General features: G+C 38.3%; 1 protein-coding gene across 2 annotated transcripts in view; it reads left to right on the forward strand.

Annotated features, from left to right (window-relative positions):
• The window catches only part of cadm1a (cell adhesion molecule 1a), a 404039-nt gene that overhangs the window by 296018 nt on the left and 83689 nt on the right, over positions 1 to 24332 (forward strand). For both annotated transcript variants that reach the window (XM_078266264.1, XM_078266265.1), the window contains 2 exons: positions 6987 to 7133; positions 22743 to 22895. In XM_078266264.1, the coding sequence (XP_078122390.1) occupies positions 6987 to 7133; positions 22743 to 22895 (300 nt within the window). The remainder of the gene's footprint in view (positions 1 to 6986; positions 7134 to 22742; positions 22896 to 24332) is intronic.

Consider the following 24332-nt stretch of genomic DNA (forward strand, 5'->3'; position numbering starts at 1 on the left):
CGTGTTTTGTCATCATCATTGAACAATAACTCTCCAGCAATTAGGCTATCCTATAAGCAAAAATAATATTTTCCAGCAGCTGAGTCTCTGACTTAGCCTCTGACTTTTTGGCATTGATAGACACATATATTGTATATTCTACTTTTCTCAACTGTTTCTGTGCAACTGTTGGCCTCTTCATCTGTCCAGTGGACAAATGGATGGTCATAGTGTCTTTGTATTTGTGTGCGAATGCACAAGCTCATTTGTGAAAAGGCAAATTGAATGATAAATTTAAACATTTGGAGGAAATGCATTAAGGGCAGCTCCTCAGACTAGCAATTATATATTCCTCCTGCCATCTCTGATGGGTCATTATCATAATGTCTATTTCAGTAAATGTGAGTGTCTTTTACTGTTCTCTAACTGATGTGCAGGACTGTCATCTAATACTAAGTGTGTCTCACTGAAAGCTTCAATGTCAGTGTTTTGTTTGAAGGGAGTGTATTGTTAGTCCTGTCCTCCTGCCCCTCGGTATCTAAACGTGATGCTCCAACACTTGTCACATGAAAAAAGACCTCACAGGTATTGAAGAAGCACAAAGTCAGTGCATCCATTTGCATTTAAAAATCAACACAGAGCTTCACTTTGTATTTTGCAAAGGGACGGAGAGGACATGAAGTATTTATTCTGTGATCACAAGGAAATATTTTGACCTAATTCTGAATAGAAAAATATATTTAGTGTATATGATCACGGTTGTGGCAGTTTGCTATGTGAAGAACATGTCAGTAACGTTATGTCAAATCATTGAAGGTACCCTCTGTACTTTACTTAATTCTCAGCAAAACCTACTGTTTGTCCTGGTGCACATGCTAGCAGAAGATGAGATTAAAACAAAATAAGGGGCCTCATTCACTACATCTTAAATATGTTCTTAAGAAGTCCCTAAGAAAAGTCTACGTCTGATTCATGACGTGTTCTTAAACAGCAGAATTGTTTCCAGATGTGTTCTTAGAATGATGAATAATAATGTCTTCGTTAATTGAAAGCTTGTGCCCGTTGCTGCTATTTAGCATAGGTAAACGCCCCCGTTAATTCCCATAAAAAGGCATGAGATGGCAGGGCCGTGTCGTGTGCACACTTAGAGAAATGTCCAAAAGACGTGGCAAAGACGGTGGAGGCCTCGACTCCAAAAGAAAGAACAACGTTAGTTCATTCTGAAGTGAAGGGAACTGCTGCAAGAAGTTAACAAAAAACGAGACATCATATTTAGTAGCGTCAGCAGTGGAAGCAGCAAATAAAACCGATGCATGGAATGCAGTTACTCATGCAGTGAACGCTGTATCCGGAGAAGGGCGCAGAATCAATGAAGTTAAAAAGAAATGTTTTGATCTGAAATCTGAGGGAATTTTCTTTATTTCAAAACATAGAAGATACTCTTGGCGTATAAATAGCATGATCAATCGCTTATTATTGGATGGCAGGGTTCTCCGTTAACACATAATTGATGTGAATTGAAGGCAAAGCAAGGCAAGTTTATTTATATAGGCCTAGCACAATTCATACACAATGGCAATTCAAAGTGCTTTACAAATGAGCAGTAGTGTGTATTTATTAAAACAAACAAATGTATAATTATGTGTAAAATAATGAAAATAATTAGTTACAAAATGGAGAGAAATGTTACATTTTAAATTAGAACGGATGAAAACGGTATAGCTACTTGTTTTGAGCAAACATGTCAGCTCTAAATTGTGCGTAAAAGTGCTCCTGAGCGTGCGTAGATTCTGTTCCTAAGAACAAATCCCAAATAAGAAAACATTGGTGAATGCCAGAATCTTCGTGAAAACTGCGTAAGTGGGGTTTAAGAACACATTTGTTCTTAAGGGTCCCATGGCATGGAAATGTCACTTTATGAGGTTTTTTAACATTAATATGCGTTCCCCCCAGCCTGCCTATGGTCCCCCATTGGCTAGAAATGGCGATAGGTGTAAACCGAGCCCTGGGTATCCTGCTCTGCCTTTGAGAAAATGAAAGCTCAGATGGGCCGATCTGGAATCTTCCCTTTATGACGTCATAAGGGGAAAGGTTACCTCCCCTTTCTCTGCTTTGCCCGCCCAGAGAATTTGGCCCGCCCATGAGAAAGAGAGAGACATCATGGCTTGAAAACGAGCAAAGCATGGCAGTTGGTCAAGGCCACACCCCCACCCTCCACCTCCCCCCCCCTCTCTCCTCCTCAATAGCATTTAAAGCTACAGACACAGAAATGGCACATCCTAAGGAAAGCTCATTGTGGGGCTGGCTCTAGTGGCTGTAATTCTGCACCAAGGCTGAATTTCAGGAAAGAGACTTCAGATACAGTATTAGGGGACCACTAAGGCCTATATAAAAGCGACTTCAGATACAGTATTAGGGGACCACTAAGGTCTATATAAAAGAGACTTCAGATACAGTATTAGGGGACCACTAAGGTCTATATAAAAGAGACTTCAGATACAGTGTTAGGGGACCACTAAGGTCTATATAAAAGAGACTTCAGATACAGTATTAGGGGACCACTAAGGTCTATATAAAAGAGACTTCAGATACAGTATTAGGGGACCACTAAGGTCTATATAAAAGAGACTTCAGATACAGTATTAGGGGACCACTAAGGTCTATATAAAAGAGACTTCAGATACAGTATTAGGGGACCACTAAGGTCTATATAAAAGAGACTTCAGATACAGTATTAGGGGACCACTAAGGTCTATATAAAAGCATCCAAAAAGCAGCATGTCATAGGCTCTTCAAGAACATTCGGTGAATGAGGCCCAATGACCTTTGATCAAAACATTTGTCCATAGTGCCGTTAGCAGTCAGTAACTTATGTACGGAAGAGGATTAGGGCCACATTTTCTCAGAACTCAAATACATGTTTTCGCATGTGGCCCTAATCCCTTTCCATAGAAACTCAACAGGGTACTTTTAAATGAGAATTGTTTGTCCTCTTTCTTTAACCACTCCTTTACTCCAATGCCATTAAGTTTAGTCACCCAGCTTAACAACAGGTGTTTTTTTATTTATTTGCTGAACAAAGCAAAGCAGCAGAAACACAATAACAGAAGAAAAGAAGCAAGTTGTGCAGATGAGATTTAAAAAAATAATAATAATAAGCAAATACAGAAGTTATGTAATCCCAAAAAATAAATCATCTCGATGTTCACTGTGATGGATCACATTTGCAAGTTTCAATAATATACTCGTTCATTTAAATAACACATTACAATGAATTGAAGCCCGTGGATGGGTGCCTTTAACAGGAATATAAAAACACTATTCTAAAACACAGCAGCATACTTACAAAAATGTTAGCGCTGCTGTTAACAGTATGTGATTAAATGGACTAAAACCAGTGTTGGGCAAGTTACTTTTAAAAAGTAAAATTAGTTACAGTTACTAGTTACTAGTTACTTCTTCCAAAAAGTAATTAAATTAGTTATTCAGTTACAAATTCAGAAAGTAACTAGTTACTTCAGAAAGTAACTATTGCGTTACTTTCAAGGACATTTTTAAATGCTCAAATGTGACCCCACCTCTACATTCCCCTCTTTAATGGAACTTAAATACATGTGCATGTTCAATTATTTATGATAAATCTGAATATTATAATGAAATGGATTAACAGAAACAATGTACACACATCTAAACTATTTGAATGTTGCTGTGGAACAAAGTGAGACTAGCCTCCAATCAAATGCCATGTATGTAGATATTATGTTTATATAGTGGATCGATACAAATAACACAACACCTCAACAGGCCACAACTGGGCAAAATTAAATGATGCTTGTTAAGCACTATACCAAAAATAAATAACAAATATATACACTCTTTGTAGTGCAAATAACGTAAGTGGCCTGATGTTTATACTTGTGCGCTGGTGTGTGCGTCGAGCCGGCGTGTGTGTGTGTGTGTGTGTGTGTGTGTGTGTGTGTGTGTGTGTGTGTGTGTGGAGTAGGTGATAGAGCGAGTGAGAAGTGAGAGAGTGACGGCGATTAGCTTTGGAGCGAGTAGTGACTCTAGAGTCATAGTGAGAGAAACAAAGTGTCTCCCCTGTTCTTTCTGACCACGGTGGGAAATCTGGAGCAGGAAAAGTTAACCCTCTCCTTGATTTCATAACGCCATACCTGTCTCTCTCTCGTTGACTGACTCGCTTGTGTTGTTCTTGTGTGTCTGACTATGCGTGCTTTCGAACACCCGCCCAACTCTACCTCTGATTGGCTCACCATGACATTTTACTCAACCTCAGCCAATCGTCAGCATTTATGAGCTTGTGTCGTCCACTGCCCACTAACCAAGGAAGAACAGTAAAACAAAGTCCTTGCCTCTCGGCTCAGACTCAGAGATCTAGTTGGTCTGATGAAAAAAACAGCTTCAAATATAGTAACGCGCCGCATTTTTTGGCAGTAACGGTAACGGCGTTATTAAGATGGGAAGAGTAATCACTTAGATTACTCGTTACTGAAAAAAAGTAATGAGTTATTATGTCCTATAATAAACTGTTTTATTTACAAGCTTTGGCCCTTGTTTTTTCCCTTTGTTTTTTTAAGTGGCACACCTCCCCCTCAAGACTTTAATGCCAAAAATACTTTTTGAAAAGCTTCATGTTGCAGCTTCAAGCAGCATTCGCCCTCCACGATGTCAAAAGTGCTTTTTCTGTAGCATCTTTGAGAGTGTCCTTGGTGGCCAATGCACATGCTTGTTGGTGGCCATTAATTAGAGTAAAGCCCCACGCCTCCCCGCACCATCTTCCAGTGTGTCAGAGTTGTTTATTTATCACAACAGGAACAATTAGGCAGCTGACAAGTTGGCCGCTGTTTGAAGTCCTTCGTACTACCTCCACTGGCTTAAAATACAACTTAGCAGACACCTTGCAGCACCCTGCTGCTGCCTTGTAACCTTCAGCGGATGCCTTGAAATGCATTCTGTAGTGTGTTAGCATATTATCATAACCAGATGCCCACCCCGCCGCCCACCTCTGCACATGTTTGAAAAATGAGGTTCTGTCTTGAATATTAAAGACGGCGAGGTTCATTTACTTAGGGCTGTGTTTGGGCCACCAAGGGATGCTCATTTGAATCTCGTTTGTTAAGCTGTCTATCCTTATCTGTCAGCATCAGAGGATGCAATTTCTCTCTTCCCTCCTCATCCTCCTTGTCTCCTAAATGGCAGGGATATTTAGAGGTGCTTGACAACTGAGGCATGCAAATCAGCAGTTGATGTTTCCTGCGTTCTTTTAGTTTTCTTTCACTTCTCACCCCCCTCTCCGCCCTTAACTCGGCCGTTTTAGCCTCTCTTAGAAGATGTTATTTCTGGTGCTATTTTCGTAACTATGTAGGAGGAAAGTGTAAGGGGGAATTACAAAGATTTTATCCATATGTTTTTTTTCTGAACCTCAATTCCAAGCTTGGCAACAGTAGCCTCTTTATGTGACCTGATGTATTCTAGAACATTAGTACTTCATTTATGTAATCCTGCATCTTAAAATGAAATGAAAATGAATTCAATGATTATAAAAGTGATTTACAAGAACCTGCAACCCCATTAGTACGTTGCAGCCTCATATTGAACCACCTGTTTATAGTCAGTTTACTAGCTGTCTTTGTTTATAAGGTGGGCAGCTTGTGCAATGTAATCATTTTCCAAACTATAACTATAATCAGAAGCAGCATTGGGCAGCAGAGACTGAATTTACCGTCTACTGAGAGAAAATGAAATGGTTTTCAGTGCCTCAGATTTTACAAAGTATCAGGTGGAAGATTCCCTGTTCTGACATACGTGGGGTGCCCGGGACAAATTTGTTGATTGAAGTTTGATAACATCTATAACAAGCATGCTTACATTTCTAACTATGTGGACATCTGGAGGACATGAAAAAGCACAAGCAGGTGCTCGGTTTGAGTCTACCTTTAGTGTGTGTGTGTGTGTGTGTGTGTGTGTGTGTGTGTGTGTGTGTGCGTGCGTGCGTGCGTGTGTGCGTGTTAGAGTGAGTGTGCGAGTGAGTGAGTGTGTGTGTGTGTGTCTGTGTCTCTGTCTATCTGTGTGTACAAATTGTGTGCTGGGGACCGACATAGCTAGCAGCCTCTACTGGCAAGCTGCCAGGTGTTGGTTTTGTAGCGAACATTTAAAATAAATCAAAGCCACTCAAGGCTTACCATCAACTGCTACAATGGATGCAACCCCCCCCCCAAAAAAAGTCTGAGATGTTATTACTGTAGTTTTTCAAATCAAAGTAGCTCACAGCTAGAAATGTGTAGCAATCTAAGTTGCAGTTGAATACCGATGGTGGCCGTGACCAATTTTTCCCAGCCCACAGGCTTGTTGAGTTTCTCTGGGCACTCAGTTCTGTTTATTCCCATGGACATGCATTAAACAGTTTTGGTCTGCCACCGGCTGCATGCTGCCACTCATTTAACGTTATATTACACCAACACAATTACTAAAGATAGGAGAATTAGAGGGCACAACATTCAAAGAGGTTTTGAATTTATTGACTTTACTAATTTTTGTGCAAAGTGCCCTGAGCATTGTCTGCAGTGCTTGTGATCTACAGTTACATATGTCTGCAGCTTATTATCGCATTTCCCCCATTTTTATTTAAATAATTTTTAATGGTCAGAACAGGTAAAATTATCCTGTTATTCACTAGAAAAAAAGCAATGAGTAGAGAAGTATATGAAGAAGTAATTAAGTTAATCGTCTCGTGATTTCTCACATTTATGTTGCGACCCCTCGGGGGGCCCCGACCAACAGATTGAGAAACACTGTCCTATCAATATCCATTGATATTCTTTGACGATATCCTTCGCTGTTGAGTTAGATGTTCTACCGTATGCGTTGTTCTTGATTTGTTAATGTCGTGCTCAGTCATCAGTCAGAGGAGAACAAAGGCTTGTTGTTTGGCTTATGTTTCCTTTGCTTTTTTTTTGCATTCACCAACACCTTGTCTTTGTCCCGTCCAGTGGTGAGTCAGAACCTGGTGACAGACAATGTGTCGGTGGTGGAGGGCGAGATGGCGATCATCAGCTGTCGGGTGAAGAACAATGACGACTCCGTTATCCAGTTGCTCAACCCCAACAGACAGACAATTTACTTCAGAGACATGAGACGTGAGTATCATCCAACGTTATAAGTTACGTTACTGTTATGTTTGAGAGTCTACTGTGGAACAAAAGGAGATGCCAACATGAACTTAACAGGCTGATGGGACTACTGTTGTTATGCTGTTTTTATTTGGACTTGTTTAATATGTAATTTTGGATTTGTAGTCAGTTTGTTCAGAACCATAGACTGTATAAAAGAAGTGGACATAGGCACACTGTAAAACTGTTCACTGTAAATGTACAGTTTACTGGCAGCAGCTTTGCCAAATTTTACGATGTTTTACTGTAAATAGATAGTTTCTTACTGTATTATTTGAATTTACAGTAATATACTGGCTGCAGTGTAATTCCCGCCATTTACTTTATTTTTCCAAGACGCATTGGTATTAACAGTAAATACCTGTAATCTGTAACAGTCGCAGATAGTGCTGTAATATTATTTTATCCCAGAATGCATTGGCATTTACAGTATGATCCTGTGTAACATTAAAACATTAAGACACTGAGATTTTAGCTGTAAATTTACATCAAAGGTTTACAGTGCACCCATTGGTTTGTGGACTACTGTTTTGAAGCCTTGAGTTGGGCATTTTGGGCATTATCGCCATCTTGGGTTTTTTTAGAGTCAGAAGTGACCATATTTAGATGAGAAGGTGCTTCCGTAATTCACATTAACTTTTATATTAGTTGGGATTCTTAAGATAAAAACATGGACAACACCCAAAAACACGTTCACAGCTATTTAAATGTACACAGTGCCATTGATACACATTGCTTAGCCCCTATCCTGATTGACAGGTCACCATGGTAGCGACTTTTTAATCACAGGGTAGCCATGCCCTAAAGCATTTTCTGCTCTATTGTCAATTTAAAAATAAATTAGACCACAATTCATAATATTAAATCATGCTGTATTGAAGAAGATTTAAGATGAGTGATTGAGACCATACACTCAGTATCATAATGTTTACTGAGGTAATAAATTAAGTCAGAAGTAGGGTCATTTTCTCATAGACAGCTTTACAATCTGACTTCTTTTTACAACCAGTGCAGTTGCCCACTGCTGGCCATTAGAAAAAATGCAGGCTTAAGGCACTTCCATATTGGGTTTACCTTTCAGACCCGGAAGCTACGTCCACTGTCTATGTTCTGAACACAGGTTGGTTCGTTCCACTACATAATATAATTAACATAATTGAAAATGTAGGCAGTTAAAGCTTAATTAGCCAGCTGGTGTAACTACAGGCCTAGCTAATCATCTTGAAATAATGTCTGAACACTCCCAAGTCGTAATAACAAGAGGTTTTCTCATTTCTCCCATTTAGCTGACATGGAATGAATGCAGCATTAGAACTATGAAAGCTTTCGCAACGAATCTTCATAATAAAAGTTCAGTAGATTGTTTCATTTTAAACTAACATCATGCTATCAGGATGACTTTACACACAGACATAAATATATAATCTGAGCATAGTATATAACATATAACACATAAGAACATAATTCATCTTTGTAACATTTCTGAAACAACATGACAACTTTCAGAGTACATATTAACATATATGGCAAAAGTATTACACAATTGCAGTCTTAGAAGACAGAACAAAACCTAAAATTGTCAGTAAAGTAGGCCTAGATTAGATTATACTTTCACTAAACATTCCAGATTGCCTTCATGTGCTTGATATAAAGTACAGTTGTAGCTGTTTAGGAAAACCGTGTCTATCATAGATCATCTAAGGAGTTATTATGAGGCTGTCAGAGAAGAAAGTATGCTAGCTGGTAGTCTGCTGCAAGAGAGAAATCATTCAGCTCTGCTGTGTCTTTATGTGATTGATATGGAATGTGTTTAATTATAGTCTAAAGCAGTTTGATGTGATTAAATGACATGGACATCAATCCCAGTGAGGTATTTATTTATGTCAGTTTCACTGATTCATTTTGCAGGCAGTCATACATTTAGACAGACATTTGACATATCATTTACAATCAGTATAAATGTGGTCAAGCTGCAGTTTGAAGACATATCTGATAAATTAAGACAACTATCATAAAATGTGTAGTTTAACCAAATCATGTGAATGGAGCCGGCAGTAAAGCTGTAAAACATTGATTAATATTATCTTACATTACTTGTACAGCCAGGGAGCTGCATTAAGTTTGACCCACATGTCTGCAGCAGGATTAATACAGAATGAGGTTAATACGATCTACCAGACATGTTTCTCTTTCAGCATGTCTGCTTTAATAAAAGCAGCTAATATCCCTAAACATTTAATGACCTGTTATGTTTATTCTTATCCTGTCCAATTATCATGTCACAGCTCTAATTAGCTGAATTCAGCTAGACATAATCTGCTCTCTGTCTTGCCAGGTTTTTGTTTCTTTAATTATGTTTTTTTAAGCCCCCAAGAGTAGAGTGTTGTTTTTAACATATTATCGACCTCTGTAACTATATGACAGAAATATTATGTTGTAAGTTCAAAATACAGTTTAAGTTTAAGAACCTATGATTCATTAATTACTTTTTACAGTAGTGTACAATTAGCTCTTAGCAGCCTGTATAGTATCCCTACTCTGTCTCCAAAAAAAAAAAAGGTAATACAAGTAATCAGCACTAGCAAATATGGTTTTGAATAAAATGTCTTTGTTAATAACAAGCTAAAGTTTGTATGTGTACATTTTCACTGTCAATGTATTTCATTGCAACTACGGCATGATAAATGTTCACTAGTCAACCATAGGACTCAATGCAGTGCTATTGCCACGCTAACATGAGACATCTCACATTGTCACAAAACACTCAACAGACATTAACAACGGCGAGCTGGTGAACATAGTGTAGCATTTACCAGGCATATATTTTTAATTTTTAACGTTGACAGAAACATCAATGTTACTGTTGCTCTGTTACTGCTGAATGTAGAAGTAGACAGTTATTTATCCATAAGAACATAAGCTCAAGGCATATGAGGACTTGTGTATCCCTGAGTTTGTTTCAAAGTGTGCACTTTTAAGTTTATTGATGAAAACAACTGAAAAAAATATAAAGACAATGAATTTAAAGCATCAAATCAATACCTAGAAGTATTAGTTCAAGTTTAATTTGCAAATACCCATTCTAAAATATCTAAAGTTAGTTCAATTTCATACCTCCTTAACATAACTGCTGTTTGCACGCAGTTTGCTGTCATGTCCCTCACTGCTTTTTTTTTTTTAAATGAATGTACATGAATGTTCATAAGCTGCATGCTCAACATAGTTAGCTACATCTTTCCCTGATGTTGTCATAACTGCTGCATGTTGTTTGCTGCAGTTAGAGTACATTATTATTTACATGTTCAAATTTCTTTATGAGCTAAGACTTAAAGCGTGTGCACAAACATACTGTACATGCACTCATGACTTAGTTCTTTCAACATTCTGATCCACCAGACTTACTGGCTTCCCTGTGAGCGGGGTGATTGTCAGGCCCTCCTCCACACTCACCATCCCTCCCTTGCCATGTTCAGCACCTTACAAACATACCTTCTACATACTTTAGGAGGGCAGGGCACTCTCGCAGAAAGCTTTCGTACATATGCTAAACCGAGCCTGGTATTTATCTGCTGTGGTGCCGAGCCGCAGTGAGCCGACTCCCACAAGCTGGCTGTCAAGGGCAAGGTGTACTTCTTTGAAGGGGGGCTCCTTGATCTCCTCTTATCCCTCCCAGGCATCTTCGGCGCAGCTGCACTGCTTCATTATGACATGGCATCCACGAGGCAGCCTCCAAAACAACATTGCCCACTTCAAAATATCACATCTGCCACGCTTTAAAACTGACAGCAGTTACATACACAGACTTGGTCATCCTACTGTTAGCCTACACTTCATGTCCACCCAAAGTAGTTCTGATGCATTCTCTGAGCCATTTTATTCAATTTAGTTATTTTTACTCAACTACAAAAGTCTGTGAGATTCAAGACATGGATGTGTTGCGCTGGGTTTCATTCTACCTCCCTATCTCCATGACATGTACTTTAAGTATATCGTAATGTTAATACCTTTGCATTTTTACTTGTAAGGGAGTATGTTTACACTGTGGTATTGCTACCTTTAAGTAAAAGATCTGAGTTCTTCTTCCACCACTGATGAGGTGATGAGAATGCTGGGTCGCCTTGTTCACCTCACGCTAAGCAACAGCAGTTTACTTCTGTGACAATATGACAGACGTGCCCCTTTAGTATGAATTATTGTTTTCGCTATTGTTAAGAACCAGAGTATACACAGATGGTGATGTTGCCATGGTGCAATGACCTGTTTAATAAGTGAATACTGTCGTACTAGAAGTGGTACACACCCAGCTGGCCGGCACACAAACTGCCATATGTTTTAGAGAAACATTTTTCTTACCCCATTTTTGAGAAACAAATCATTCTTTAACAGCTAATGTTATGTCTGTAAGATCACCAATTTTGACCTTTTTTGCATTACTTTATTATCAATTGCAACATTGCAAACATGGAGTGTAGCGATTTATTTGGCATAACACACTCCCTTAATTATGACTGATGATATCACCCAAGGTTTTTGAAATGCACAATTAACACTATACAGTGTTATTAACTGGAGGGCTTGTTAATAACATTACCAAACGTCTATACCTTGCAATTTAAGCTGATATTTTAAATACTCCCCCTAGGAGATTTCTTTGGCTAACCAAACAGCCTGAATTACACCTTTACCGCTTACTTACCATCTGCATAAGTGTTTGGCCTTGTAGCATGAATAGGGTTGACGAGCAACGATGCAGCCTTTATAGTAGAGAGTGCAAACATATGTCAAATCTATTTTTGCGATTCACAGGCACAATCTTCTGACCCCACTCAATAAAGCAAAGTATCTTCTTTTGCAAACATGGTTACTTGTATGAAAAGGCTTAAAGGAGCACTTGAGCGCTCACACACATGTACTGCCCTAGTTCTCTGTGGAGGAGGAGAGGCTTGCAGCTTCTGTAGCAGTGGGTGATCTGTCCACTGAAGGTTCAGGGTAAAAAGGCTTTATGTGAAAACAGATTAATGAGGCAGCTCAGGGAAAATGTATATAAAAAAGATTCCCACATGAAGGACATGGTTAGACTTTGCAAAAAAAAAAAAAAAAAACTGATTATTATTATTTCGAAATGTTCCACACTGAAAACGAATAGTGACCCAAGAGTGATTGAAGTGCCACTTTGCAATCATGATAAATAATAGTATAGTATAATAGTTTATACTGTATTACTCCCGCAAGGAAATTACAGTTTTCTCTCTGTTGTTAGAACACACATTACACATAGGCCTGAATTACACACACATGCACTAATGGAGAGATGTCCGAGTGAGGCTGGCCAAGCAGATGGGGGTTTGGTGCCTTACTCAAGAGCACCTTAGTAGTGCCCAGGAGGTGAACTGGCACCTCTCCAGGTACCAGTCCACCACACCACCATACTTTGGTCCGTATGTATGGGGACTTGAACCAGCAACCCTCCGGTTCCCAACCCAACTCCCTACAGACTGAGCTATTGAGTATTTCAAGCAGCTCCTTTTGTTGTCTGTATGATAATAATGTTATTGGATGTATAGCTGGGTTAAGTAGAACCCTTAAAGTAATAGGGCCCTGATAAATCATCACGTTATCATGTTAGGGTTGCCAAGTGATGGACATCCAGCAGACATGATGAAACTCCTGAGAAAAATATCTGCAGCTCTTGGGCTGCAAGATAATGACTTTCTTAACCAGTTAGCTCTTTACTTCACCTCCTTGCTGTTTGATACTGGGTGGATAGTGAACACTTTGCTTAAAAAAAAATGTTTTTCTTAAACCAAGACAATGAGCTAAAAGATACAGTAGATGGATCTGCAGAGTTGATTTATAGTAATTGTCAGTCATTTCATAAATGTTAATAACAAAAATATAGTTGAATGGAGCTTTGAACCAAGAAGGGAAACAAGGTGACAGTGTACCACTTTCATGATTAAAATATGAAAAATCTTTATATTTATACATACTCTAATATTGCACTACATCACTTTGGCAGTAAGGGAATCACTGATGTATATGCACTGAGACCAAACTTATCTTTCTATATATTGCTGGTGGTTTTTCAAAGAATATTTTTAATCAAGCAAACCATGGTAAGTAAGTAGCATTTGTAAAGAAAGATGAGATTGAATGATATACTGTAAGATTATATTTAAAATTGATCCCCATGGGGAAATAAGACGGTCACAGTGAATAATAAGGATGCTTCTAAAACAAATAGGATAGGAAAAAGAGCACAGTATATGGGAATGAAATAAAAATACACTGGGAATATAAACATTATGCTCGAGAAATATTTTAATGAAAACGTTAACTTGTTAAATCAAAAAGATAACATGATTGCTAATGTCATTATGAGTTGAAAAAGGACTCTTGGAACATTATAAAACTCTAACAGTGCAAACAAATAGATATAATACTAATAGAAACATGAGAACAGGCAGTTCTTTGATTACAAAAATCCATTCTAAAGAGGTAAAAGTCTTAACTTTTTTCTTCTTTTCGTCTTAACAACTTCTGAAGTAATGCTAAATGTTCCCATACTTTGGGTTTAGGTGGTGAGTAGTGATTTGGAAACCTGGAATTCACCTAGAGTGGGGAGGAGGTTTTTTGTAAGAATGTAATTACCCCCGCCCCACCTCGTCTCACCCACTCTGACACCCAATAAAAAAACGCTGATGTGCTCCTCTCAAAAAGTAGCGGCAGCCACTAATCACAATTGATTGCAGCCACTTAGGCGAGGCACACTCATCATCTGCAGCTCTCTGTGGATGGGAGTCATTCTCGGCTGAAGCTCGGAAAAAAAAAAAGGGTTCGAATGAAATGCAGAGAAAGAATGAAGATGAATCAGGAGAGGGAAAAGAAAAAGAACGATTAATATAAAATCATGCAATCAGCACAGGTGAAATAGGGGGAAAAGAACCATTTGAGGATGTGTTGATCCCAATTTCCTTTATGCTTTGTCTTAAAGTTTATTTTCGCCCACTCTAATTTTATCTGCATTCTCTGCTACATTTCATGGTGAGATCATGGCAGCTTGAAGCATAATACAGTACAGTTTGCACAGCCTGTTGTGAGACTCATAACCAGAGCCAAACCGAATCTGCAGATTGTTTTCAGCTGTGATCCAGAATGTGTTTTTGCCTTCAATGTCAAAAAAACTTGTCAAAAAAACTTGTCAAAAAAAAAAAAAAATGTCAAAAAAGAAAATGTTAAAATCTGTGGAGGTGTCGTTGGAGTTTTGCGGGTGCAGATTCCGTGAGGGTCTGCTCATAACCAACTTTAAGTAGGAGATAGTAGTAGGAGATTAAATATTGAAAATGTTCAAATAAGGAACATCATGTTGTTGCTTTAGCCATCACTTTGTAATAGGCATAGATTTGTGAAGATGATTATTCAAGTGATCAGACAAACAACTTTGCCCTTTAATGTATATGCTATTTCAATGGGAAAAAAGTGGCCATATTTTATGGATAATGATCAATAAATGGCCAAGTTATTACATCAATCAAATTATTTATCAAAAGTAAAATGTTTTTTTTTTTTGTTCTGTTCTTCTGCAGAAAATCCTCTCAAAAGATTAACACAGTGTTATCTGTGGTAAAAGCATACTCAAGTCCTCAATGCCATTTTTCATTTGGTCAAACACTTAAAGCGACCTGCTTTCCTGAAGAGTGACCTCATTCAGCCGTACCAGTTACGACTGTGAGACATTGTGATTCCCAGCTCCTCCTGTCCAAATGCCGAAGTGTTCTTGAGTAAGACACTAAACCTCAAATTGTCACCGATGAGCAGGTCAGTGCATTGCACGCCAGCTCCGCCACCATCGATGTGAGCGTGCGTGGGTGAATGAGAGGCTTTGGAAAGCACTTTGTCCTTTTCAGGTTCAGAAGTGCTTTCTACGCGCAGCCCATTTAGTATTTCATTTTTTGTTAAGTATTTTGAGTGCTGAGTGGTAATGTGAGATGGGACGTGATTCCATGACTACAAGGTCTAATGCAAACATCAAAGAATTGGGTCAGATTTTTTTCAACTGTAACCTAATACAATACTCACATGCTCTATGTACGTTAACAGAGTTATTGGTCGCTGTAATCATTCCTCCTCTCCATACCAGCTGCAAAGCTATAGCTACCTTTGAGTGCCTACACTTTAAAATATGGGAGGCAAAATCCACAGTCCTCAATCTGTGAAAGATGCATTTAAAAGTTCAACTAAAGCTAATATGCTTTATTAGTGTAAGTTATCCAAATCACATGGGTATCTTAGGCCTTGGAGTCATGTTAAGGTTTTTTGCCACAGTGTTTTGTCCCAGTAACAAACCTACAGTACATGCAACTGCCAGCCTGACTCCCTCCAATTGTTGTTTAGCAAAACATACTGTGTTTTCACACTAAAGAGACTGTAACTTACACTGCACTAATGTTGCACTATCATCATTTAGCTCAGAGAGGGGTGAACATGTGTAACAGGTGTGATCATGCGTTGCGTTGTGTTATATAGAGACACCACAGGCCAGTATTCCCAGTTGAGTTGTCGTTTTATTCTGGTAACAGACAAACCGTTCAGACCGCTGTTGAACAAACATCCACGGCAGTGATGTTACTAGTAGATATATGGAAACACACATTACCACACACACATAAAGCCTAGTAGATGGATAATTTAGCTAGCAACATAGCCTACATGCCGTTGTTCTCAGAGCAGAAATGAGTATGTAAATCAACAATTGCACTTGATCATAGTCCATAGTTAACCTCCTCTAGGTACGATATACATCAATATAATGAACGAAAATGAACAATATTTTAAAATAATCTGCACAGTGTCATAAACATGACTTACTGTTTAAAAGGGTAAATTGAACTGGGAAGAACGTAACATGCTCATTCCCTTAAAAACAATTGCACGTGTGGCCAGGTTCGCTCAGTTGGTAGATCAGGCGCACATATGTAGAGGTTTACTCCTCGACACAGCGGCCGCGAGTTCGACTTCGACCTGCGGCCCTTTGCTGCATGCCATTCCCCCTTTTCTCTCCCCTTTCATGTCTTCATCTGTCCTATGGAAATAAAGGCCTAAAATGCCTGAAAAAATAATCTTAAAAATACACCAATCGCACATATATTTTAAGAGGCAGAACACTAAACCAAAGTGCACAAATACACTTACGGCAAGTGGAAGTATTAATAATCATGTTACACATGCACAGTATAATGAACATAAATGCTTAGAGTGCTAATAGAATACATACACTGCACTGCACTCATAAAAAGAGAAAAGGTTGGACTTTCACCTTGTCACCTACCTCACAAAGTCCCTATCAGCCTTAAAAACTGACAGATCAGATAATTTACAGCCTTTTACAGTTTGGACAGACTTCTCTTCCAAAGAGTTGACTATCAATTACTTTTGTCAGACATCTGTGATGTCCTTCTCACGCAATCAGATATGATGGAACAAGAGAAGAAGAACAGGGCAAAGAGAGCTTGAAGCTAAAGGTCACTCTCTTTTTAGACCAGAGTACACAAAGACAAGTGAAATGTACTGCAGTGTTGCCCAGCTCACCTTCTCTTTGCCAGGGCCACTACTTTTTGTGTCTGAAATATAATAATAATACATTTTATTTATATAGCGCTTTACATGGTACTCAAAGACACTTTACAGTAAAACCAGCACATATAGCACATTAAAAACAGATAAGCAATAAAACAACACATAAAACAAGCATATTAAAAAAAATTAAAAACAATAAAACCAGTAACTATCAGGTGAGAAATGTAAGACTATTGTATGTGGAAAGCTAAACAATATACCACTGTGTTCAACCCTGCTGTGTGAAACAGGTTGTTCTGTCTTTTTATCTCTTTGAGCCTTACTGTATTGTTGCCCCAAGCCTTGAGCATTGAGAACTGTGCCCTTGCGACAGTGCCACTACTGTATGTCTCAGTGTTTCTTTTCAATGTGTATTAGAAGGTTTTTATTCATTCAGCTCATACTTTATACCACAATGCCTTCTTTAGAAGTGATGCATAAGAGGATTATGAGATCTCTGAGAAATGTTTTTGTGAAATGGATTATATCTGATTGGCAAGGGTTATGTCAAACTGATGGAAGGGAAGGGTGTGTTTGGGTAGGCCATTGGCAAAGGAACAAGTGGTTAGTTCTTTGTGCAGTTCTGAATCCAGTTGCAGATCTAGGACTCTTTTTTTGTAACACTGTGACAATGTTTGATTTGTCTTATGCAGTGGCGGAAGAAGTATTCAGATAATTTACTTAAGTAAAAGTACTAATACCACACTGTAAAAATACAGTTACAAGTAAAAGTCCTGCATTGAAAATGTTACATAAGTAAAAGTATGTAAGTATCATCAGGAAAATGTACTTAAAGTAGTAAAATCAGCACATTTGAGAAACCGTAAATGATCCAAACTGTTTTGTCATCAGCTAAGGGTTTAATCAGCTAATAATTTCCGCTGGACTTGTAGGCCGTTATATTGTTGGGTTTAATTTATAATCAAACATCGTATTTCATAATCTACATTGTAACTCATTTGTAAAGTAACTAGTTACTTACACTAAGCTGTCAGATTAATATAGTGGAATAAAAAGTGCAATATTTTTCTCTGAAATGTAGAGTAGAAGTAGAAAGTGGCATGAAAAGACTCAAGTACAACTACCTCAAATGTGTACTTAAGTACAGCACAGTACTTGAGTAAATGTACTTACATTGCGTTACATTCCACCACTGGTCTTGTGAAATATTTGTAGTCTGGCTCCAGAGCTCTGAATCATCACCAACATCTGTGATTTGGTCAGCGTGTCTGCTGTTGTGATCATTGACAGCTGTTTCCACCAGTTGATTAAAACAATCCACCAATCAGAGCTTTGTAGCCAGGATTAAGCAAGGGGACGTCATCGCCTTGCATAGCTGGCATGATGCCTAGCTGCATCCATGGAAACCGTGACAGGAAATGGCATCAAGGGTGCATAAGAATAACACCTTGTTGTAAGTCAATTTACAGTCAGCATATTTCTTCAATTGACACGACAAACAGTACGTTAACTGCTCCTAGCAACAGCTACCTTAGCTTTCATGTCACTGAAAATGAGGTTAGTGGGATGGCTCTACATTATGTTTTAATCGGCAATGGTGGTTAACAATTAAGACTACAACTCCCGTGATCCCACACAACTTCACGACATCATCAAAAGGCTGTGTATTACATCCGTGGTTTCGATTAAAAGACCCCTAGTGGCAGAAAATTACATATTGTACATTTATATCATTGGATGCCATTTACCACACTGCTCTTCAATTAATCTATTTGATCCATATATCTATATATCATAATTGTAGCAAAAAGTGTGAGTAGAGTTTGTCCCTCCAGAGCAGCTCTGAATCTTGAATGCTTTCTTCATTGCATCTGGATACTGCAGCACCAGTATGTTTGAATCTGGGAGCATTTAATTCAATTAAATCATTAGGATTAGATTCTTACCTCTCATTTTAATCAGGTCTAACAAGGCTTTTGAATGAGCTGCACTAATTGGGGTATACTATTCATGTGCCACAATAAGTACATCATTGTGTAACTAAAGAAACTAATAGCTGCACTAATTGAAACAAACCATTTTTGGTGCATTTGACCAACCTGTGTATGGAAAACATTTGCATGAAAAATAACGCCCTTGTAAACTGCATTTTCAGATTACTTCTTTCCAACTTTTCCCTAGTGTGGTTGTACTTCTTAGGCATTTGTTGTTTGGAGTATTGTCAGCAGACCTTTGTGGCAGGATAATCAAAGACAGAGAGAAGTGGGAAGGTGGCAGCACCACATTATGTTATTGACAGAGCACCCAACAGTATGGTCGAACAGAGCATAACTGTTTGTTAAGATTGAATTGTTAAGATTGAATTGTTTTTTTTTTTTATTTTGGATGCAGATTTCTTTCCACATCTCTTTTCTTAATGTGGTGACAAGCTTCATCTCCAGTCGGCCCTATGGTATCACTTAAAAATTTGCTTGATGTTCTTGTTTAATGATGCACAAAATCAATTGTGGTGATTAGTATTATACTTCTCACTGGCGGTACCCCTCCCTCCTTTTTCTCCTGTATTTCAATCACTCTCTCTGTCTCTCTCGCTTGACATTACAGGCAAATACTGCAGCATCATCTTCCTTCTGTGAAATCATCTATGAAAACATAATGTAGCCAGGTGGTCTGTTTTGAGGTCTTCTGTGTCAGATGTTTCCATGTTTAATGCTTTAAGCGCTATGAAAAAAACAGAGCGTACACAGATCTATACTAGGGGAGTGCAGAGTGCAAAGAGCCTGGAGTTGCTGTCAATCAGAGCAGAATTTATCAGGACATCAAAGAGGGATGGAGACGGGTAGGCTTTCATCTTAACCACATGTTGTCATTCTATATTACAACTGATAGCGTGCTTAGGTAGATGGGCAAACAAGGTAAAGCAAGATGAAAGTGGCTACAGATGAGGAAGAGACTGGATTTATGGATATATCCTCAATTCCACTGTAGGCCAACTGAAGGACAGCCAAGGATGACCATGTTGTTAGCATGTGCTATATGTCTGCACATGCTAAACAGAAAGGTGTTATAAACGTGTAAATATGGGTCTTGTGTTTTAATTTGATCTCCTTTTCTTTTCATTGCTGCATGCATACATTACTTTGCACTGTGATTGATTGTTGACTAATTAGATTGAGGTATTATTATTTTTTTTTTCTCTCTCTGGAAAGTTCTTTGAAACATGCTTTAAGTTGTAAAACACGTCAAGCAACAATGAGTAGTGGCATTTTTCTGCTTAAAACCTATAAAACTATTAAATAATTATGTGTACACAAGCATGCCTCCACCAGAAAGCAGGACTGCTGAATGGCTCTACCTTTTAGGCTAGTGTGGAACTAAAACGACTCAAAGAACCTCCTGATAAATAAAAAAAAAGCAGTGTTTTACATTTTGACTGTTGACATGGTTAAGTGACTAATTGGTTGACAGAAAATCATTCAATTATTTTCTTAATCTAAAAAATGCCCAAATTGCTTTTTCCTGATTGTGAGGATTTGCTGCTTGTGTTTTGTCTCATGTGATACTAAACTGAATATATATTTGCTTCTGGAGCGCTAGTAAGACAAAACAAACATTTTATTGACATAACCCTGGGCTTTAGAAAAGATTAATAGACCACATGATCATTCAGCAGCTAAATCAATAATAAAATTAGTTTTTAGTTGCAGCCCTGGATTGTAGGACAACTTAATTTGCATTATGGATCACATTTTAATGGAATGGAAGCAGTTAATACAACTTGGGTTTTATTTTTGTAGCCCTCACCATCATTTCTGTACTATCTATTCTATCTAAGTTATGACAACATTGTTTGAACATCATTGATCCAATCAGAGCTCCGTACGTGGGATTAAGAATTGGAACATCGTATTCCTGTGCGAGAGCCAGAAGAATAGTTCCTTCCATTAACAACAGAGACGTCGACACAGCTGTAGAACTTTAGTTTCACAATACATAAAAAACACATTACATTGAAGAAATACAAAAATACACGTGAGGGTGTGGTAGAAACCTGCAATGGCTTAAACAAAACAAAATAAAAAATAAAAGTACATAGCCAAATGTAGGCATTCAAATCAAAAATACATGTTAAGTGTTACTGTGCAAAAAGTAAACAAACAAAGAAGTTGTTCTAAGTCAACTCAGAAATAACAAGTGGATGACAGAAAAAAACGTTGGAATGGTAACAGTGAAATATTGGTAACACTTTACTTGAAGGTATCTACATAAGATTGACATGACACTGTCATGAACACATGACACATGAACCCTAACCCTAACCATAACTTGTCATGAGAAAAACTGAATGACACTTAACTAAAAGAAGCGTTATGTCATGAGACGTTCATGACAGTTTCATGTCACTCTAATGCAGATACCTTCAAGTAAAGTGTAACCGAAATAATCTTGAATAGCTGTGTCATCTGATGAACAAACTCAAAGGAAGTAAAGATGGCTGCTGTACAGGACTGGCGCAGCATCACAGGAAAGATGCCAGCTGTCATGATAGGCTCTTCTGATGTCTGTGGGTCGTTGACCTCAAACAGTCAATCACTGCAAAGGATTTGACAGCAAATATTAATGAAGTTTGTTTGTCCATTTGTTTGTCCAACTAAAATTGAGGGATTGTGCACATAAAGGGCTCCAAATGCTACACAGTTCATCTGATGCTAGAGTGAAAAGGAAATGTGTTCAAATACTTAAAGATTTACGATGAATTGTAAAGTGTAAAGATTACTGTTTTATATAGATGTATTACAGCATTTGACGTCAACATTACTTGTATTATTTAATGTTATTATACTATGCATGTGTCATATAAATTATACAACGCATTCTCATGAACGGGTTTCGTATGATAAAGTACGAAAATGTATGCACACCAAAATGTATGATATCGTACGAAACTAGGAGACCGCCCCCTGGTCACGTGACACCGGCTACATTGGCTGTCTACAAGCTCCATGACACAGAGCGGCAGTTGCTAGCCGCTACAGGGCTTCGTGACACTGGTTACAGACCTATGTCACAGCTCAACCAGATCAGCAGCAGTTGGAAGATGTGTTTAGCCGCTACAGAGCTCTGAGACGCCAGCTACGGTGCTCCGCATGGTGCTCCGCATGGTGCTCCGCATGGTGCTCTGTTGTATCAGCAGTAGTTGGTTGTTCAGTTACCCGAGAATAGGTAACTTTGAGCCAGGTACAAAGCACTGCCGGTCGTTTCGGCGGACATTGCGATTTTATTTAGGCCACAAAAAGTGAGTGTTATGAGGCCACGAAAGTTAAGTTTAACGCTAGTCACTAAAACGACTAGTTAGGTTTAGCAAAAAGATCGTGGTTTGGATTTAAAGCTATAGTGCTTAGTTTCTCTCCCCCATGATGAATTCTGTAATGAAGTAATGACAACAAAACTGATGGCGCATCCACATGATACAAGCCTTCCATGATCGCGCAACACCCCCTAGTAGCTAGTAGCCAAGGAGGACACGGAGGATTAAAAAACATGATGGACTCTTCACTCGATTTTCTGCGCTCGATAGTCACCGGATGACAATCTTCTGAACATAGCTATGCAGAGAAATACAGAGAGAGATTTGTGGAGCGGTTATTCTTAATTAACTTTGTATCAACTCATTTGGCAATGTCTTGAATGAATCGGACGTTCATTATTATAAAAGTGTTACGCACTTAAGCTTTAAACACTCCCAAGGAACACTCATTTCCCTGGGAAGCGAACTCCGCTCCCTGGCATTAAAGTCCTTTGTTTTAAAGCACTCCTATTCACACCGACCTCCTCCCTACGTGGCCAGCCGTGTTCGTATACAGCAGCAGTCAATGTGGTGCATACAGCGAGAAAAAAATGTTGACTACATACGATTTATAGTGCACATACATTTTGAACATATGGTTCATGAGAACAGGCTGAATTATAAAATGTTATTGTGTGTGTTTTCTCCTTCAGCACTGAAAGACGCTCGCTTTCAGCTGGTGAACTTCTCAGACAACGAGCTGCGGGTGTCGTTTTCAAATGTCTCACTCTCAGACGAGGGTCGATATGTTTGTCAGCTCTACACAGACCCCCCGCAAGAAGCCTACGCTGACATCACTGTGCTAGGTACAACAGCAAAGCACACACACACACACACACACACACACACATGAAGCTACACACAAACAATAAAAGTTAGCAGGGAGCTAAAGCCAATAAATCAACATTTAGACTGTGGAAGACAGCATACATTCACCCGCTGAGCAACATGGTTGACAGCTCGCTATGAAAACTGCAAGAAGCTCTGACAGCCGCTACAATGAAGTTTGAAACAGGAAAATCAGGTATTTCATATGTGCTTGCTTTTTAGGTCTTGTCATAATGTTTAAACAAGCAAATATACAGTAGCCATGTTAAACTGTATACACACATTCATGAAACAAGGCAAACAGACTACTGAAATGACACACTTGTGTAATAAACTCTAGTTATGTGCAAAGTTTCACTGTAATGAATTGTATGCATGGTTTATGTAACATGCATGCACAATTTCACTTCTATCTATGTCATTTTAGTAGCGTGCATTAGGGATGGTTGATAGCTGAAATCCATATCAAGATATCAATATGAATTTAGATTCCAATATTGATATGATATGGCACAACAGTGTGAAATAACACAAATCAAATTGGTGTTCAATGCAATTGAACAAACAGATTCTCCACATAATGAGCACATCGTCATGATACGCTCACTGAAAGATAAACAATAATATTAAATTACCTGCCCTAGTATGTAAGCATGCATGGCTTTACTAGTTTGTGAGAGTTTACTTTTGAATAATGTCCTACATGACCCCTCTAAGCAAGTGCTGATCAGGTTACATTGTTTGAAAATGAACATACTTACAATCAGTTCAGAGTGTGCCATCGAGTGATAAAAGCCCTTATTTAAATTCTGATTGATTCTAAGGCTGTCATCAACTTTCTATTGCAGACAAGCTTGTTAAAGAGCATCAGCATCCTGTTTTAGCTTGAATGTTTACCCCTCACATTTTCATGAAAAGTATTCAAACCCAAAGCATGAGGAGGCAGAAACAAAATACAGTAACTGTGTGCTTTATTTCTTCTTAAATATCAGTTAGGAAGAAATGCCTCAAGAAATCATATGACTAGTGAGTACATGGGAATATGCAAACGTATTAACTAGGCCATTAGCTGATACCTAATCAGTCATCTTTTTGGATGTTTTTTTTTTCTACACATATTGCTTTATTTTGAATATTCTATCAAAGGTATACAATGTGTACTAAAGGGCGTACAAAAGACTTGGAGATGAGCAATTTTATAGAACTATTGTAATTAAAATGAAATAGATAACACATTTCTTCCACAATACTTAACCTTGTAATTTGCAACAAAGCTAAATGTAACTTTTGTATATAAAAAAAAAAGATTTAAAGAATGTATATATTGTTAAACATATAAACAAATATTTGTTATATAGAGTCATGCATGTAATTAATAAGTGTAATAAATTTGTTGAATTATAGCCATCCATCAA

The sequence above is a fragment of the Sander vitreus genome, chromosome 13 (genome assembly GCF_031162955.1).
Source record: "Sander vitreus isolate 19-12246 chromosome 13, sanVit1, whole genome shotgun sequence".
Lineage (NCBI taxonomy): Eukaryota > Metazoa > Chordata > Actinopteri > Perciformes > Percidae > Sander > Sander vitreus.